Raw genomic sequence first — 19689 nt, forward strand, 5'->3', positions numbered from 1 at the left:
ATCCTCAGACTGTGGTGCGTGAAAAACAAGTGGCTCTCTAATGCATTTCCTGCAACTCTTTGTAGCACAATATATAAAAACATTGTGTGATTTAATTATTAACCAAATCAGAATATTTTTACTATGTTATTAACCAATCAAGTTATCAACTTGTACTAAGTTATTAACTTACTTGCCGTGAGAATACATACATACATATAAATAAAACTAAATATTTCCCTTGTCATACTGTTTAAATATGAATAGTACTATAATAAGTGAAACAATGAATTCACGCTACTGTGGCTTTTCTGGGGGTAATGTTGATCCTGAATTTGGCTCCTGAACCACTGAGGTCTGAGTATCGCTGCTCGAGAAGCATGTTCTTGAAACCAAGTGACAGAAATTAAGCATTTGTGCATTTTGCAAGATGTACTAGCTTCCTATCTATTTAAAAAACAAACATATGCCTCTTCCGAACAAAGACAGCACCAGATATTTCGGCTCCAGACTCTTTATGTAGGAATCAATACCACACTTATCACCATATCTGATTTAGATAAATTGGATAAGTGAATGGTGGAAGATCTCTCTTTTTAAGAGATGCAAGTACCCTGGATTTTATGTCCTACACGACTTGGAAATTTCTAAAGCATTTAAAAGTGTTGCGGGCTTTTTCTTTAAAATCAGTTATTTAGACAGTTTTATTACTGATTAACCCTGTACTCACTTCCTGTGGATGGCAGATTCTGGCTGGGACATGACTGATTATGTCTGAGGCTGGAGTGAAGCTGCTGCACATAGTTCTGATCAGAATGAACTCCCAGTTGTAATGCTGGGAGTATTCTGTGGGGGGATGCGGGGGAGAAACCCATGCATATTGCTCCTCCCAAAAACCAATGAGGATTAATAGATAAATTCCTCCACCACCACACCTGCCTATGAAGCTTTGGATTGGCATGGATTCCAACTGAGAGAGAGTCTGGCTAATAGACACAAGAGGAGGTTGGAGAAGATGGGACCAGCTACTACTTCTAACCGTTGTGGCATGAGAAAATGGCCTCTGCGGAATAAGATAGCACTACATCAGACTCAATCTGGTAACTAGCAGTGAGCTACGGCACAGACCCTCATATGTTTAATGAAGTCAGTTATTGTGCTTGCGCATTCACTCAATAGATTTATCCAACCCATGTAGTAAAGTGCACAGCATTGGAGATCAAGACTGAACTCTTTATTATTGCATCAACAGAATAGCTCTAAATTTCTAAACAAAATAAATCAAAATGAAAAAAAACAACTCTTAAGTCAAATGTTTTACAGTACCTTTTATTGTTGTAAGGCTTGTTCCGACAGATTTCAGGTGACAAATAGTATGGTGTTCCTATGCAAGTGCGAGCCAGCTCTACAGTACTAGAATAAAAAAAAGAAAACTAAAAATGAATGTTAACTTATATAAGTTACATAGTCATGTAGCATCCATTTTTACTAGATCGATCTACTCATATTAATGTATATAGAGCAGCACTGAATGAGTGTTACCTGTTAAGAACTCTAGCTATTCCAAAGTCTCCCAGTTGTATTGTTCCATCTTTGGTTAAAAATATATTCTAAATACAGGAGGGGGAAAAAAAGTCAGTTACAACTCAAGTGCAAGAACAAAAATTATTTAATTGTACAAAAAAGCAATAAATGGAAGCACTGAAACTTTACACTGTTCCAATAGTTTGCAATCCATTAGGGTAGACTATAAATAATAAAAACAAAAAACAAAACAAACAAAAAAAACAACCCACAACTACACCATTGATATGTTTGTATAAATGCCTATTACTTGACTTGGGGGGTAGGTGGTTTGAAGTGTTGCCTAATATTAAACATCTGCCTCACTGTATCACCAGAGAGAGAGTCAAGACATTTCAGTTCTATCGACTATACTCTCCAAATACCACCAAGTCAGGGGATAAGCAAATGTCTTTTAGACCTTGTCTACAAAGACATGCTAAATCGGCACCACTGCAGTCAATGAAGCGGCATCAGTTTAGCAGGTCTGGTGAAGAAGTGGTAGGTTGATGGCAGAGCGCTCTCTTGTTGACTTCAGCACTCCACCTCCCCGAGAGGTGGAAACTAAGTCAGTGGGAAAGCATAGCACAGACACTGTGGTGTTTTTTTCCATACCCCTGAGCAATATAAATTACATTGACTTAAGTGGCAGTGTAGACCAGGCCTCAGTCTTTTCATGACCAATGTTTTCATCCTTGTGATGCTTTCCTTTCTCTGCCTGCTCTGTTCCTGTAAGCAGGCACGTCTAGAAATATACAGGTATCCTGCTCTGAAAGATTCAGAAAGCAGAAATCTGATAAAATTTCAGTATTTACCAGCATAAACTGGAAGGGAGCAGGGAGAGACAATAAAACATGCATGGATACTGTGTTGGTGGTGGTTTCGTAACCCACAGTAGACTAGACTTTAAAGATGTTTCCTTCTTCATTTTGTAGAGCCTATGTACCTAACATTTATGAAACTATATTAAGGTCTCGTCTATGCAAATAGAAGCCATGTAGTAACAGTGTCCCATTGCAGCTGTATTGGTAGAGCAGAAGAACCCGAACAACCCAAGCATGAAAGTCTTTCTTGATTGTAAAAAACAAGGTCAAAAATAACTCAAAGCTAAAATCCAGTCCAAAAATCTTCATTGAGCAGGTGCTACTGGTTGTTATCTTAGTATTTAATATAAAATTCCAGAATGAAACTATTTTTTTAAAAAGTTATATAACCAGGGATTTAGCCAAACTACCACAGGAATGTTTTATATATTTATTTTTAAAAATAGATGGTACACAGGTAGCCTGTGTCCCATCTAGGTGGCATTCTGTTTGTGTTCACTTGTGCAGCACATCTTGGGCAGCAGACAGCAGCAGGGTCTGATTCAAGGCCCACTGTAGTCAATGGGAGCTGGGTAGTTTTACATAAGACCAGGTTATTTCCCTTCCCCAGTTGGGAGATAACAATCAATCAAATAAAATAAAAATAAAGTATCATCACTCTACTGTAATTCAACTTGAAGATACCATCCAGCATACCTGTGACTTTATATCTCGATGCAAAATTTTTCTGTCATGTACATGTTTTAGTGCTAAACAAATCTGTACAAACCAATCCATTATCTAGAAGTAAAAGAGATAGACTTAGCGTCCTATTTTTATTTATACACCCACACACAGTTTTAAAGTCTGTTAAAAATAAAACAAGGATTAACCTTATTCAAGTTTTACTTATCTAGACAGTTTACTATCTTTAAAAGTTATGATAAAGCTGTATATGCACATATAATTGAGTTATAAAATTTTTAGAACGTGGCCTTGCATCCTTTAAATTCTACTTTTTGGGGGGAATACCCCTCAGTTACAACAACACAGCATCTCAACGGCAGATCAAAACAAAGTGTCTTCTTATAGTCCATTAAGAAATTAAACATAAAAAAAGTTAAAGCTCTCCTACTAGCATCTATACTTTTATCAATTATGCTATTCTTCACACTTTTATTAAAAAAAATCTGATCTTAATTACAGAAGTGACAAAGTGGCATAAAATTAGGAGACTGATTCCGAGCAAGCCAAAATGAGTTTGATAGTTCTCATTTCATGGCTTTTCCAAGTTTACCAAAAAAAAAAAAAAAAAAAAAAAAGTTTTTCCGTCCTAAAAAAAAAAAATTTAAAAAGTACTGTAGTTAAGCTCTTCATCTTTTCAAATTACCAATATACATAGACTTCAATATTGTACTTTAGTTCTACTATAACTTTCACCTCTACATTTAGCATCTCTCCTAGTAGTAGTTCCTAATTAACTGGTAAGGATTTAGAAGAGAAGTCTTTTTCTCACATGCAATTTTTTTCATCTCTGCCTCTCTCTATATACTGCCAGCAAAAGCCCAATGTATTCCCAACCCGTGCCAACCAAGAGTATTGCCAGATTCTCTTCTCTGCTTATTTTTAGCATGAAGACAAAATCCTCAGAGACTTCACAACTCCTCGACTAACGAATGTCCAAGCATATGACTACATGAAGAAAAAGATCCCGTTTACACATTTCCAAGACTGAAATTTTTCATTTTGAAGAACTTTTGAGTTAATGGATTTAATACAATGTAAACCTTAAAGTCTGGTTTGGTATCCTTGATTTCATTAAAGTAACAAAATGCGTATCAGAAGCCCAACAAGTTACCTTAACATAATACCAGCCCAAAAAAAAAAAAAAAAAAAATCAAAATATGCAAGAGAAAATCTTGAGCCATAAAATCCAACAGAATTAATGTTTGGTTCACCTAGAATGTCTCCTTTATTGTATGGTTTCAGAGGTAGCTGTGTTAGTCTGTATCAGCAAAAACAATGAGGAATCCTTATGGCACCTTAGAGACTAACAAATTTATTTGGGCGTAAGCTTCCGTGGGCTATAATCCACTTCGTCAGACGCATCTTTTATTGTAGTTCCATTAATAATTTTGGTCTATGTTCCAAGTAGTATGAAGTTCTTAGCACTCTATAGCTATACCAATCAGGCTTTCATCTAGATTAAAATAACCATATTCACCAATCTGATCCAAAGCTACTCAATTTAAGTGTTCTTGTGCTCAGAAACTGTATAATGTAAATTACAGCCCACAATTCCCACTACCTGATCCTCTGAGAACAAGATGCCTTTCTGAGCATTTATTCGTCTAAACAGGTCCCCTCCTTCACAGTAATCCATCACTATATAGAGAGAGCCATTTTCTGTAAAAACAAGAGATATTTCAATGTTTCATGACAAATATAGATGTAAAAGCTTTCTGAAAATCTTAACATATGAAATTTCTTTTTGTATATGCCATAGCAAAGACACAGTAAGTGAAAAGACTAAATCTACAAGTGAAGAAATAAATAGTTATCAATTATTTATTTGCCAAGCTTCCAGCAAACTGCTTATATTGCAGTTTCCATTTTTGGCATTGATGATTCAGTAGGTGGCATTCTTCCCTCCATATCACGTAAACCAACACTTCAATATGATGTTAGGGGCCACTGGGCCATCCCAGTGTGTCATTCCATTTCAGTGACCAGTAGAAGAATAAAAAAAAAATTCATGTATGAAGATAATTCTTCAAGAAGCTTGAGATCTATGAAATGCAATGCTTTACATACATTCACACACTGTACAACTACAGAATTAAGACATACAATAAAATGTCATGATTCTGACCCTGATGCAGTATTTAAGTTACTGTACAATAAAAAAAGATTAAAGCAGCAGGAAGTTATTAGGCCAGAAATTACGAGCATATTCAAAAACTTTCTAATACTTCATGAGTACTTAGTTGAATAGAAAACTTTAATAGCACATTTCGCTAACAATGATACCCACAAATTTGGCACAAAACATCAGAGTATTGCAAGCACATACACACAATCAAATACTGCTCAGGACAAGCATTCTAGAATTTCCACTTTCCCTTTACAAAATCATGTTTCACCATACTTCTTCAAAAAAGGTTAAACGAATATGGGTTAGCAATTATATCCCAGTATAGATTACCAAATGGTTTTTAAAACATTCCAAGATGGAAGAAGTTTAAGCAATATTGGATTTCATTTAAATTTGTTTAAAGTTCATTTGAATTTAGTCACCTATCCCAAGCGGTAGGCTCAATATAAACTATTATAATCAATTAGGGTCTCATCCTGAAAAGAAATTGGAGTTACCACCACTGTGCAGAGTGGTCCCTTAAATAAATTGTTTGATTCCCTCAAATCATTTCATTATGTGTAATCAAGAGGTTTCAACTAGAAAGATGTAGCACAGTGTCTTGTTACTGTGGATTAAATAATTATTTCATGGATGACCAGTCTGTTTTCTTAGTACTGCTATTAAAAGACTATAAAATAAGATTTCTGCAAACAGAGTACCTCAAGTTATCTTCCTAAATGAGAGTCAATAAAGACAAGTGCAAAGTACTACACTTAGTAAAGAAAAATCAAATGCACAACTACAAAATGGCAAATAACTCAGTAGGCAGTCGTACTGCAGGAAAGGATCTGGGGTTACAGAAGATCACAATTTGAGCCAACAATGTGATGCAAAAAAGACTAATATTCTGGAGTGCAGTAACACAAAGTCCCCTTGGCTAAGGGGACCCTGTTCTTTGCAAACAGCTCTCGCCTCAGACTTGATAACTCACTACAACACATGTGTTGCTTACAGGGTATCTGTCCATAAAGGGAAACACATACGGTTTCTATTGAAAACTGGCAATAAAAACTGTTGATAATCATGGTGTGATGTGTATACAGGTAATATTTATGCACTTATGATCTTAACATTAAAAGGAATCACCAGTGAGTTATATTATTTGGTGACAACCTATTCATGCAGGAGACAGTTGTCACTCCTCCCTGGTCAAGCCGGCGATGTAATGCAGTTTTCTACCACTGCCTCATCACGTAACAGTCAATGGAAAACTATCAAACACAACTGCAAACAATTATAACAGACAGGGGATCACCCTGCCTACGAATAAAGACAGACTATTGCTTCAGTATAACACAGGGTGGGAAGAGGCACTCAATCTATTCACATGAGGAGACATCTTGTTGAGCAAAATGTTTTCATGAAAAGTTGGATTGTGGCTCCTATAAAGCCAGCCACCTCAGCAACAGACTGAAATTTGAAGGGGAAAACCTACTTTATTAGATAGGAAAGTTAACTATTAATAAATGTACGCACTAGTTTACATTTTTATGATTTTCCTTTGTACTGTAACCATCACTCTCTTGTTATTAGTGGAACATCTATTCTTTCTTCAATAAACCTGCTTTTGTTCTACTGTAAATGTTCATAAGGCTATGTTTCAGTCATGGGTATTTTTAGTAAAAAAGTCATGGACAGGTCACAAGCAGTAAACAAAAATTCATGGCCTGTAACCTGTCCATGACTTGTACTAGATACCTCTGACTAAATCTTGCATGCTTTTTTGGGAGTGGGCAGCCCAGTACCCCCACTGTTGTTGGGGAATGTGCAGGGGTTGGCAGGCTCCCTACCTGGCTCTGCACAGCTCCTTGGTAGCAGTGACAGTTACATTAAACCTTATCCAAAAAAAGGGAAGGAGCTGAAACAAACGTGTGGTGGTGTTTTGGTTTGGTTATTTCTGTGAAGCACTGGATTACAAAATTACAGACCAGAAGGAACTGAGATAGTTAAGGAGATGAGGGGAAAATATTGGGAAGATTTATTTTTCAAATCATGTATAAGTTTGAAAAAAAATACATGGACCATCACTTGTACTTTAATATTACTGTACATCCACTAGTTCAGGTTCCATTATGTAGTTTTGAATCTTACCTTCAAATGATTCCCGATACAGGACAATATTTGGATGTTTCATGTTTGCCAATACAGCAACTTCTCTCCTTGATTCTTCTCTCTCTTTATTGGACATCTTAAAAAAGAAAAAGGAAAAAAGAACAGACACTGTTTTTGAGAGGACGACTACAAAAAAACAAAACAAAAAAAAAAAACCCCAGTTACTTAATAAAACCACTCACCTTAGAGATGTTTATCTCCTTAACAACATACTGTCTGCTATTTTCTTTAGCTTTGACCAGAATTGCTTTTCCAAAGGATCCTTCGCCAATCTTCTGCACTTTAATATATTTCTCCATGGTTCTTTTTCTAAGGCATCCTTACACAAGGGCTGGGCAAAAAACAGAGCATACTCTGTTAACTGAATAATAAAGTTTAGTGTCTGCCAGATCAAATTATGCATTTCACTTTCGTTTCTAATTCATTTGTCTCTTCAGTTCCATAAGAAACTTCATTTCTCCTCTGCAAGTCAGTGAATCCAAATCTCAACTTCTCACCCACACCACTTGAATGGTCTAAAAATAAGGGGGCTATATTGCCATACACAGTTCAGCTCTTTCATCTTGATGGAATGAATGCAGGTAGACAGTCAGAAAATACCAAATAAAGTGAGTGCATTCAGTCTCCAAGTAGAGTCAGTATTCAGTGCCATGTTTTCTGCTTCAGCTAGCAGGTGAGCATAACTTAGATCTAAAGCACTTAGCTTCCTTTTCCTTTCCCTTAATATGATTGGGGAAGACCACTTCAGGAAGAGAGCGGGAATACTTAAATACATTTTATTAAAAATCACCAGAATGCCTATGCTGGAAATCAGGCAAAATTATATAGCTAAAAACTGACACCGGGGCTTGAAGTTTAGCCTGTCTTCACTTCCACCAAAACCTTCCAGAAGACTTGTGTGAAGTTATCCTCCTTAACCGCTTACCTTCCTTAAAAAGACATGTGACATTTATATACTTTTCAAATCTTCACCACTTTGTTATAGATTCATCTTATGGTCTCCTTGTGTAATATGTGTTTGCACTGCATTGTCTATTTGGACAGTAAACTCCTTTGAGACCGTGACTGAATTTTCCTCCATCAACACTCAGACACATTTTTTTAATGTGTACTTTTGTACATGTGGAAAAGTGAAGCCCTCAAAAAAGTTTGGAAGTAGAAAAGTTAAGACTGTCTACAAATTCTCAACTCTGCTTCCTATGAATACATACATTACAACATACTCTATTATTATACTAAAAAGAGAACTCTCCCTGGTATAAGCTGGGTGCCATTCAACATATGAGGTAACTGTTCAATATTATTTTCAGTGTTTGCAAAATGTAGCTCTGCTTCATTCACTACACACTCCTATCTCACTACCCTTATTGTCCACTCTGTGGAGGACTCAACTGTGCACTTAGTAACACCACAGTAAACGCAAACTGATTTCAGCCAAAATTAAGGCACACATCCACAAGACCCAGGTCTAATTCACTATGTAGCCCTATCTTACTCACTGTGCAGATCAAACAGTCAATGACAAGTGTCTTCTATTATTACCAGTGTATTGAAAAAATTTTACAAGTTTCTTATATATATTTATTGTTTCATCAATAAAATGTAATAACTTTACATTTTTTATTTCAAGACTGAAGGTGAAATCCTGACTCCACTGACGTCAATGGTAGTTTTGTTTTTACTTCAGAGCAAGGACTTCACCAAAAGCCTCCATTATGACTAAACCTTTGAGAAAAAAGAAATGTAAGTCCTACCCTAAGTCTTTTACCAAGTTCACCTAGAACTTGTACATTAACAATATTCAAGACAAAGAGTGAAACGTTGGTGTTAGAATCCATGTTTTTTTAAATCAAAATAGTACTTACCACTGTTCATCAGCAGATCTTAAAACGCTTTACAAAAAAATATAGTTAGATAACTTCTTGACAAATCTCTCCTCCCATCTTTAAAAAGGTAAATAACTAACCCAAGATCAAAAAGCAAGTTAGTATTGGAGCTAGGAACAGAACCCAGGTCACCTAGATTCCAAGTCCTATGCCCTACCTAACGGAACATGCTACCTCACAAAAGTTAAGATCAAATATCAGAACAAGCAACTCTCACTTTTTTCTGTCACTCTTCAGAACTGCAGTACATTAAAAAAAAAAAAAAAGGCTTAAGTTTACTGTCTCTTGGTAACTCCGTATCAAATTTGCACAGTTCACAAGTAAAGAAATAATCTACTAACTGCCAGGCCTGTACTCAATTTTAGGCTCCAACAGTCAGTTCTCGTTTTCTCTCCCATATAATCACCAGTAATAAAGATTTTGCAGGCCAAATTACATATTTACAAAAACCTCCTGAGTGCTGTAAGCATGACTTGGCTTGTAGACTCTTCACTTACCATTATATATAAAGAGAAGGAGAACCCAGTTTGAAAGACTATCTTAGGCTGGAAATGGAGACAGAAAGGAGACAGATCAGGGGTGGGCAAACTACGGCCCGTGGGCCAAATCCTGGAAGCTGCGACATGGCCCCGCTCCACCTCCTACACGCTCTAATGGGAGCTGCAGGGGTGGTGCCTACAGATGAGGCAGCATGCAGAGATGCCTGGCAACGCCTCCACATAGGAGCCAGAGCAGGGACATGCCACTGCTTCCGGGAACCGCTTGAAGTAAGTGCTGCTCAGAGCCTGCACCCCCTGAGCCTCTCCCTATGCCCCAACCCCTGCCCCGCTCTCCAAACCCCTCGATCCCAGCCTGAAGCATCCTCCTGCACCCCAAACCTCTCATCCCCAGAGCCCACACCCCCAGCCAGAACCTGCACCCCTTCCTCAGCCCTGGTCCCCCTCCTGCCCTCCAAACCCCCAGCCCCACCCCAGAGCACCCTCCACACCCCAAACTCCTCATCCCCAGCCCCACCCCAGAGGCCACACCCCAACCCCAATTTTGTGAGCATTTATGGCCCGCCATACAATTTCTATTCCCTGATATGGCCCTTGGGCCAAAAAGTTTGCCCACCCCTGAGATAGACTAAAATAACTCAGAAGGCTAGGAAGAACATTTGATCAAACTCAAGCAGTCAGACAAACTAGCCAGCGTTACCAAAGGGAGGTAACTGAGATCTACCAACTAAACGTTATCAGATTAAGAGAAAGGAGACCCACCTAGGACTGGGCAAGAGAAAAAGGTACAAAAGAATGAGGAACCAGTTCAAACTCAGAATTGTCTTCTTAGGTACTACTTGCAGCAAAGAGTCTTTCTACCAGCCCAGCATAGTACAGAGGTGATCTTCAACTGCAGTATGAAGTTTTCCATTTATTACTTTCCATAGTTCATCATCTAAGTTTAATAAACTTTGTTTTTAGTCAAGCTAATTTGGAGCTATTAGCTATACTTAAAAGTTATTGCTGGGAGCTATCCCAAGATGAGGTAACCCTTTAGTGACTAAGAAGCCTTTGGGAGGAGAAAAGCTGAGGCTAAGCACAGTCCAACCAAAGACAAGAACCACAGTTTGCTCCTAATTAGATGCTTAGTTTCTTGTAGACATCATGGTAAACGGGTGTCTTAAGAAGGGATCTAAACAGGGGAGGGTGATGGGTTTGTCGATCTGTGCAGGAAAGACAGTGGGGTGCACAAAAGGCATCACGGAAGCCAACGCTGAGGGACAAAGATATTTATGGCCGAGAGGGCGGCACAACGGCTAGGTGGAGGGCAAGTTGAGATGGAAACAGGCACATGAGTAGGGAGGGGCCAGGCTACGCCAAACAGCGCTGCTCCCCAAGGGGCGCTCACAAGTCAGCGGCTGCAGGCCTAAGACCCAGGAGACAGACCCAGACTCCGGTGCCCGTGGGTTACACTTGTCCCCAGCAGCCCCACGGGCAGCCGATGGGAGAAGCCGGCCGCAGGGCGAGGGCAGCGGTGACCTGCAGACGAAGGGCCGCCACCCCCATAAGGACAGGGAGCCGCAGAACCACCCCCTCCCCCAGGGCTACGGATAGACCGCCCGCCCCGACCGGCTCCCGCGGTACCAGCCCAGCCTCACCCCCAGCCTCGATCGGCAGCGCCCACAGCTGCACCAGAGAGACCGGAGACCCCCCCACCCCAACGGCGGACAGACGCTGCCCCGGCCAAGCCCCCGCGCCGCCTCCTTGGCAGGGAAGACGAGCTGCTCCCCAGCAGCCGGACCCGACCTCCGCTCCGCTCCGCCGCGCCCGCGCCCCCTCCCCGACTCACCTGCCCCTGCCCCTGCCCCTGCCCCTGCCACTACCGCAGCAGCAGCCACCGCTCAACCCCCCTTCGCCACAGACCCAGCTCTCGCACCGTAATGGGTGAGCGCGTCCCAACGCCGGCTCCCATTGGATTATGCGAGCCAAGCAAGTTCGGCTGCGCCTCCCGGATAGCGGGGCAGCGATTGTGGCTTCACCCTGGTAACGCGGAGCAAAGAAGCACGTGACAACAAAGAGCGAGAGAGGCAAGTTCCACGCGCCCAGGGGCGGGGCGGGGCTCAGGGGTGATTGACGGAGGAGGATATTTGCGCCGCATCAATGTCTTTGAATGAGCGTGCGACTCCGTCCATCTATTTAGGGTTGCCAACCCTCCAGGATTGGCCTGGAGTCTCTCGGAATCTGCGTCGATCTCCCAGTGACTACTGAAAGCAATCTGGGAGATTTTAATAGGAGATTTTAAGAAATGACATTACTTCATGGACGAAAAAAAAATCTTCCTGAATAGCTTCAGAGTTCGCAACCCTACGTAGCGTATGCATACCTGTGCCTCAGAGTATGTGTGTGCATGGACACATCTCTGTATCTGTTCACGTGTTCATGAATGAGCATGTGTCTGCATCCATTTCCATACATGCATGGACTTGAATGGACATCTGTGCATGGTGTCTGTCTACATGCATATAAGGGCATAAGGCTATCTGTCTCTGTGCATATAGCTATGCCTGCGTGACCATATATATCAATGTCTCTTTCCATACTTGTTTCTGAGTGGCCAGCCATGTTTTTGTGCTTGTGCATAAATTTTCATGTGTGACATGGCTGTGCATGTGTGTCTGTAATTCTATTCATGTGAATCCCTAGGTGTTGGATGCCTTTAAGTATAGGGATTGGTGCATGAATATATATGTTCCCGTATATGTATGCAGATAACTGCTTGCTGTGTTATATTATTGTCAGAATATAAACAGGTTTTTGTATATGGGCGTATGCATGTAAGTGTGTGTGTTAATGCATCTGAGTATAAATGGGGATGCATGATAAGTTGTACTTATGTGTGTGTGCATGAGCTTCTGAGCAGTACTGAATGTAGTATTAATAAGTTTTATCTTACACTAAGCTTATCCAGCGATCTAAAAGACAGAGTAAGATACACTGTGGATTTTACATGTGGATTTTACTTGTTCAGACCTCTACTTTTAAGGTACTTATGTAGTGATATACTGACAGGTCTCATTATTCCTTTTTCCATCATTTAGAGTCACTCCCAATAAGTCTACAAACTTATTTGCTCTCATCTGCTTTTGTATTTTTCCCTTTCTCCTTAAACTGCTCTTCAGCTTAATTGCCACCAGATGTCCCTTCCTCTCTGTCAGTCTTACTCTTCCCATTTCTTTAAATGAACTGCTTCAGGAATGGAGTGGAGTTTTCAAAGCTCAAGATGACAAGCCCTGACAGCTGGTCACTGGGAGAAGGTATACAAACCCCACAATAGCCAGGAAAAGGTTGAGTTACTGTGGGCTCAGTCAGCCCCACCCTGCTATGCCTGCAGTAGATGTCAGGCTTGGGTGGACGGTGGGAGAAGGGTAGAGTGCAGGTCAATTGGGAGGTGGCTAGAGCGAAAAGAAGTTACTCACCTTGTGCAGTAATGATGGTTCTTCAAGATGTGTCCCCCTATGGGTGCTCCACTGTTGGTGTATATGCGACCCTGCGTTTCTGATCGGAGATCTTTGGTAGCAGTGTCTGTTCGGCCTGCACATGTGCTTTCCCCTCCTCATGCTCTGCCTCAAGGCTAATTAGTGCTGCACAGGCAAACTGCCCTCAGTGCCTTCTCTACCTCAAAAAGAAAACGAGTACTTGTGGCACCCTAGAGGCTAACCAATTTATTTGAGCATAAGCTTTCGTGAGCTATACAGCTCACTTCATCGGATGCATACTGTGGAAAATACAGAAGATGTTTTTATACACACAAACCATGAAAAAATGGGTGTTTATCACTACAAAAGGTTTTCTCTTCCCCCACCGTACTCTCCTGCTGGTAATAGCTTATCTAAAGTGATCACTCTCCTTACAATGTGTATGATAATCAAGGTGGGCCATTTCCAGCACAAATCCAGGGTTTAACAAGAACGTCTGAGGAACAGTGGGGGTGGGGGGAGGAATAAACAAGGGGAAATAGGTTACTTTTTATAATGACTCAACCATTCCCAGTCTCTATTCAAGCCTAAGTTAACTGTGTCCAATATGCAAATTAATTCCAATTCAGCAGTCTCTCGTTGGAGTCTGTTTTCGAAGTTTTTTTGTTGAAGGATAGTCACTTTGAGATCAGAAATCGAGTGACCAGAGAGATTGAAGTGTTCCCCGACTGGTTTTTGAATGTTATAATTCTTGACATCTGATTTGTGTCCATTTATTCTTTTACGTAGAGACTGTCCAGTTTGCCCAATGTACATGGCAGAGGGGCATTGCTGGCACATGATGGCATATATCACATTGGTGGATGTGCAGGTGAACGAGCCTTTGATAGTGTGGCTGATGTTATTAGGCCCTGTGATGGGGAGGGTGGGGGGAGAGAAAACCTTTTGTAGGGATAAACACTCATTTTTTCATGGTTTGTGTGTATAAAAACATCTTCTGTATTTTCCACAGTATGCATCCGATGAAGTGAGCTGTAGCTCACGAAAGGTTATGTGCAAATAAATTGGTTACTCTCTAAGGTGCCACAAGTACTCCTTTTCTTTTTGCGAATACAGACTAACATGGCTGTTACTCTGAAACTTCTCTACCTCAGAGTCCCTATCAAGAACTCCTGTCATAACAGTCTCTCGTGAGAAGGGGCGCTGGAGGAGGACAAGGGGGAGGGAGAGAGGTGAAGTGGATCGAACACCCATTGGAGATAATCTCCAAAACCCATCTGTCAGATGTTATGTGTTTCCAGTTATGGCACAACAAAGCAAGGCGGCATCCAAAGGAATGCAATGGGTTGGGAAGTGGCAGCTGATGTCAAAGGGAGTGGTCTCTCGGGGCCTCAACCAGGATGTCAAAACTGATGTTCTGAAGTGGCAGATTGTGATGATGAAAATTGAGGGCCTAATGGTTTGTGCCTCTAGAATTTGGATTTCTTTCTCTGTGGCTCATAGTAGCATTGTGGTGGGAACTGTGGTGTATGCAGTCTGTGAGAAGATTAAGGACTAAATTTTCTTTGTAGTCTGGGCGTACAGATCCACAGTGACAGAAGTGTGGCTCTGGAGTCCTTAAATGTGTGGCGTGACATGTTGGTCTTCTCAGAAAACAATGCAGAGCCTTAGAAGGGGAGATCTTTGACAGTTAGTTGCACCTCCTTTGGGAAGCCTGAAAGATGCAACCACGAAGCTCACCATATCACAACCGCTGTTGAGATGGACCAAGCCACTGTGTCATCTGGAGTACTGTTTTCGCCACCAATCGTCCTTCGTTGATAGTGGCTCGAAATTGTTCCCGTTGCGATCCCAGGAGATGGTCAATAAAGACGTTAAGTTGGTATAGTTCATGTAATCATATTTTGCTTTTAAGGCCTGGTAGTTGGCAATTCTAAATTGCAGAGTAGCAGAAGAATAGGCCTTTTGTCCAATAAGTCAAGGCACTTCCAATCCCTGTCATAAGGGATGGACTTAGAATGATGTTGCTGGCCACAGGAGTTCACTGCATTTGTCACAGTGGAATTAGGCAGAGGGTGGGAAAAAAGAAATTCTATATCCCAAGGAGGTAAATATGAATTTTTATTGGCCCGTTTGCATGTTGGTGTGGCCGATGCTGGCAACTGCCATATAAGCTTAGCTGTGTCCAAAAGCACCTCATTGATGGGGAGCACTATCCTGGAGGAGGAGGATGGACTACATATGGACTATCCTTGGACTATAAGATGGATAGAAAGCTGGCTAGATTGTCGGGCTCAACGGGTAGTGATCAATGGCTCCATTTCTAGTTGGCAGCCGGTATCAAGTGGAGTGCCCCAAGGGTCGGTCCTGGGGCCGGTTTTGTTCAATATCTTCATAAATGATCTGGAGGATGGTGTGGATTGCACCCTCAGCAAGTTTGCAGATGACACTAAACTGGGAGGAGAGGTAGATACGATAGAGGGTAGGGATAGGATACAGAGGGACCTAGACAAATTGGACGATTGGGCCAAAAGAAATCTGATGAGGTTCAACAAGGACAAGTGCAGAGTCCTGCACTTAGGATGGAAGAATCCAATGCACCGCTACAGACTAGGGACCGAATGGCTTGGCAGCAGTTCTGCAGAAAAGGACCTACGGGTTACAGTGGATGAGAAGCTGAATATGACTCAACAGTGTGCCCTTGTTGCCAAGAAGGCCAATGGCATTTTGGGATGTATAAGTAGGGGCATTGCCAGCAGATCGAGGGACGTGATCGTTCCCCTCTATTCGACACTGGTGAGGCCTCATCTGGAGTACTGTGTCCAGTTTTGGGCCCCACACTACAAGAAGGATGTGGAAAAACTGGAAAGAGTCCAGCGGAGGGCAACAAAAATTATTAGGGGACTGGAACACATGACTTATGAGGAGAGGCTGAGGGAACTGGGGATGGTTAGTCTACGGAAGAGAAGAATGAGGGGGGATTTGATAGCTGCTTTCAACTACCTGAAAGGGGGTTCCAAAGAGGATGGATCTAGACTGTTCTCAGTGGTAGCTGATGACAGAACAAGGAGTAATGGTCTCAAGTTGCAGTGGGGGAGATTTAGGTTGGATATTAGGAAAAACTTTTTCACTAGGAGGGTGGTGAAACACTGGAATGCGTTACCTAAGGAGGTGGTGGAATCTCCTTCCTTTGAAGTTTTTAAGATCAGGCTTGACAAAGCCCTGGCTGGGATGATTTAATTGGGGATCGGTCCTGCTTTGAGCAGGGGGTTGGACGAGATGACTTCCTGAGGTCCCTTCCAACCCTGATATTCTAAGATTCTATGATTCTATGTGTGTAGAATATCCAACAGCTTATGGTGTCTTCTACCTCCTTGAGAGGTATTTGTAAGGTATGTGCCACCCTCTTAGTCAGGTCTTGGAAGAGTTTAAAATCGCCTGCCATAACGGTAGAGGGGGCATTACTGCCTCATCTAGAGAGGAGGAAGAGATGTTGGTATGTGGTGTAACCTCCTACTCTAGTCCAACCTCCTGCTCCTTCCAGGATCTCCTCAGGAGGTTCTGAGGCTCTAGAGACAGTGGCTGAGGGGGTATGCCTTGCAGTCTCTGGGTGCGTAATGCTAGACATCCAGCAGGCATGTGCCTATAAGCTGCCCATGGATCCCAATAGGATCACTGGGGTGGTGGAAAAGCCCATAATTAGTCATACCACAGGAGTTGAGGTCCGGACCTATCATGAAGGGATACCTGGGAAGGCCCGGGTTGGTAGCGGGAGGAAGCATAGTGAGATGGATGGGAGAAGACCTCCTGGTCACTGTCCATCTCTCCACTGGGAAATGGTGGAGCTGATGCAGAGATTGGAGGTGCATGGCTCAGTGCCAGTGCTGATCCGGTGCTCAAGATGTGCCTGGTACCAAATAGGGAGACTCCAGTACCTCAGATACCGTGAGGTCTTTAGAGAATCTAAATTCCTGAGGTGCTGCAGTAATCAGTTCCATCAGTTGTTGCCAGTACTGAGTCGGCAGTACAGAGAGAGCTGGCGATGTTGGCCGCACTGAGCAGTCTGATGATAGTTGCCTTGCAGTCATCAGTACCAGGGGCATCCATACCAATGTTGTCTTCCCAGAGGTGACACGGTCTCCACTCCTCTCCCTGACTGATGGTACCGCTGCTTCAGTGTCTATGCCCATGGGGTCTTTAGGCAAGCCAGCAGTATCTGTCACACCAGACCCATGAGATCTGTGGGTACCATGCTTGGGTGCCATGGATACCAAGGAGACCAAACATGCTGAGGATCTCCTCTGGCTGGTTCAGGGCTCACTGTGAGGGCTCAAAGCTCTCTTTTTGGAGGTCTTACATGGGGAGTCCGAGGATTTCTTCCTTGATTCACTGGCCTTGGTGATGGAAATCAGTGGACAAGACTGATATTGCCTGGGAGACACTGGTCATGGGTCAGATGCAGGTGAAAAGCTCCATCCATGAGGAGCAATTTTAGTTTCAATTACTGTTTTTTTCAGGGTCTGGTCTTTAGCTACTAACAGAACGTACACTTGTTCTGAATATGGCCCTCTCAGAGGCAACAGACACAGTGGGAATGTTCATCCATTACTGGAATGGACTCCTTGCAGGAGAGGCACCTCTTAAGCCCATGCAAACTAGGCATACCCCTTATTGGGGGAATCCCCAGTATATGAGGAAAAAAAGGCTAAAGTCCAAAACTTTTCTTTTCTACATTTTTTTTAAACAGGAAGAGAAAAAACTAAAGGAAACTCTATGAGGCTAAGAAAAACACTAAAACTAGCTAAGAATGAACTTCTAAAGAGTGACGTTTCTGTGAATAGACTGCTAATCACTCTGTCTCTAGCCAGTGGTGGTTGAGATCAGGTCTGACAACAATACCATTGTCACCCCGAGCGCCAGGGGCATGCTGGAGAGGACCCTGAAGGCAGCTATCCACTTACTGTACATGGAAACCCTGAAGCCGGAAACCGGACCAGGGTAAAGCCTTCGAACTGACCAGCAAGTGGGACGCCAGCAACCACTTCCTCGCCGGGGGCGGCTTCACCCATTTCGCCGACTGGCGGTTCATCCACCGTGCCTGGCTCAACTGCGCCCCGCTCAATGGAGCCGTCCGCCATGGGAACCGAGACAAGCGTTGCAGGAAGTGTGGCTGCTCCAACGAGACCCTGCCCCACATCCTGTGCAGCTGCAAGCCCCACTCCAGAGCCTGGCAGCTGCGCCACAATGCCATCCAGAACCGCCTGGTGAAAGCCATCGCACCGTGCCTCGGGGGAGGTCGCCATGAACTGCGCCATCCCTGGTACTGACAGCCACTTGCGACCTAACGTGGTAGTCACCGACGAGGCCCAGAAAAAGATCATCCTCGTCGTCATCACGGTCTCCTTTCAGAACAGGACCCCGGCCTTCCGCGAAGCCCGAGCTTGTAAGCTGGAAAAATATGCCCCCCGGCCGACACCCTGAGAGCGAAGGGCTACAAGGTGCAGATGGATGCCCTGATCGTCGGAGCCCTGGGCGCTTGGGACCTGTGCAACGAGCGTGTGCTGCGGACCTGTGGGATCGGTCGACGCTATGCACAGCTCATGTGGCGCCTCATGGTTTCGGACACCATCCGATGATCCAGGGATATCTACATCGAACACATCACCGGCCACCAACAGTACCAGGAGGTGTGAGCTGGTACGACATCGTGCATCAACTATGGGAAAGGGACTGAGAGACTTTTTCCATTGGACCATATGAACTGGAACCATAAACTCACTGAACATTAAATCCCACCAAATGAGGGTAAATCCATCCTCATCATCCTATCCATTATTATACTCCACACCTGAACATAGCCATTATATGAACAACATACCCCCATATCTCAATGTCTGTACTTTGACCTGTTAAACTTTTACCCCCAATCGGGGAGATTGCAGATTATGTATTCCTTATGCGACCCGTTCCTAAACCAAATTTCGCACCCCTTGATAATCTGTACCTTATTCCCTGATAACAAGAAACTTCTATGCTTAAACTCTGTACCGTTTTCTTTTTACTTCAACATCATCTGTGAATAGACTGCTAATCACTCTGTCTCTAGCCAGGATCTGAGGGTGGTTTGCCTGTGCAGCACTAATTAGCCTAAAAGCAGAGGATGAGGAGGGGAGAACGCATATGTTGGCTGAACGGGCACTGCTACCAAAGGTCTCCAATCAGAAGCACAGGGACGCACATCCACCTACAGTGGAGCATCCATAGAGACACACTACTCAAAGAAGAGCAGCCCTCTAGCTCTTATTGTCCGTGAGGACCCTGGCTGCAGGCAAGAAATTATTAGAGAGTCCTTCCATGGGAAGAGAATATAAAAGGCCCTGAAAACCCCTCCATCTTGTCTTCAATCCTGCTTCTTAAGGAATTCTTCTTCTGGAGGAACCGTGCTACAAACTGAAGCTCTGAACTAAGGACTGA

At 42.8% G+C, this 19689-nt stretch overlaps 1 protein-coding gene and 1 long non-coding RNA gene across 9 annotated transcripts in view; one reads left to right on the forward strand and one right to left on the reverse strand.

The window, feature by feature from the left end:
- NEK1 (NIMA related kinase 1) overlaps positions 1 to 11804 on the reverse strand; it is a 133094-nt gene extending 121290 nt beyond the window's left edge. For all 8 annotated transcript variants that reach the window (XM_074951133.1, XM_074951136.1, XM_074951131.1 and 5 more), the window contains exons 1-7: positions 11676 to 11804; positions 7557 to 7705; positions 7354 to 7450; positions 4654 to 4751; positions 3063 to 3146; positions 1522 to 1589; positions 1306 to 1392 (exon numbers count right to left, since the gene is read on the reverse strand). In XM_074951133.1, coding sequence (XP_074807234.1) covers positions 1306 to 1392; positions 1522 to 1589; positions 3063 to 3146; positions 4654 to 4751; positions 7354 to 7450; positions 7557 to 7673 — 551 coding nt within the window. In that variant the 5' untranslated portion in view covers positions 7674 to 7705; positions 11676 to 11804. The remainder of the gene's footprint in view (positions 1 to 1305; positions 1393 to 1521; positions 1590 to 3062; positions 3147 to 4653; positions 4752 to 7353; positions 7451 to 7556; positions 7706 to 11675) is intronic.
- A 73-nt stretch (positions 11805 to 11877) lies between these two features.
- LOC141986550 (uncharacterized) lies at positions 11878 to 13048 on the forward strand. Its single transcript, XR_012639313.1, has 3 exons — positions 11878 to 12134; positions 12699 to 12782; positions 12919 to 13048. It is a non-coding gene; the product is annotated as an uncharacterized LOC141986550 (long non-coding RNA).
- The last annotated feature ends 6641 nt before the right edge of the window (positions 13049 to 19689 follow it).

The sequence above is a fragment of the Natator depressus genome, chromosome 4, assembly GCF_965152275.1.
Source record: "Natator depressus isolate rNatDep1 chromosome 4, rNatDep2.hap1, whole genome shotgun sequence".
Taxonomy (NCBI): Eukaryota; Metazoa; Chordata; order Testudines; family Cheloniidae; genus Natator; species Natator depressus.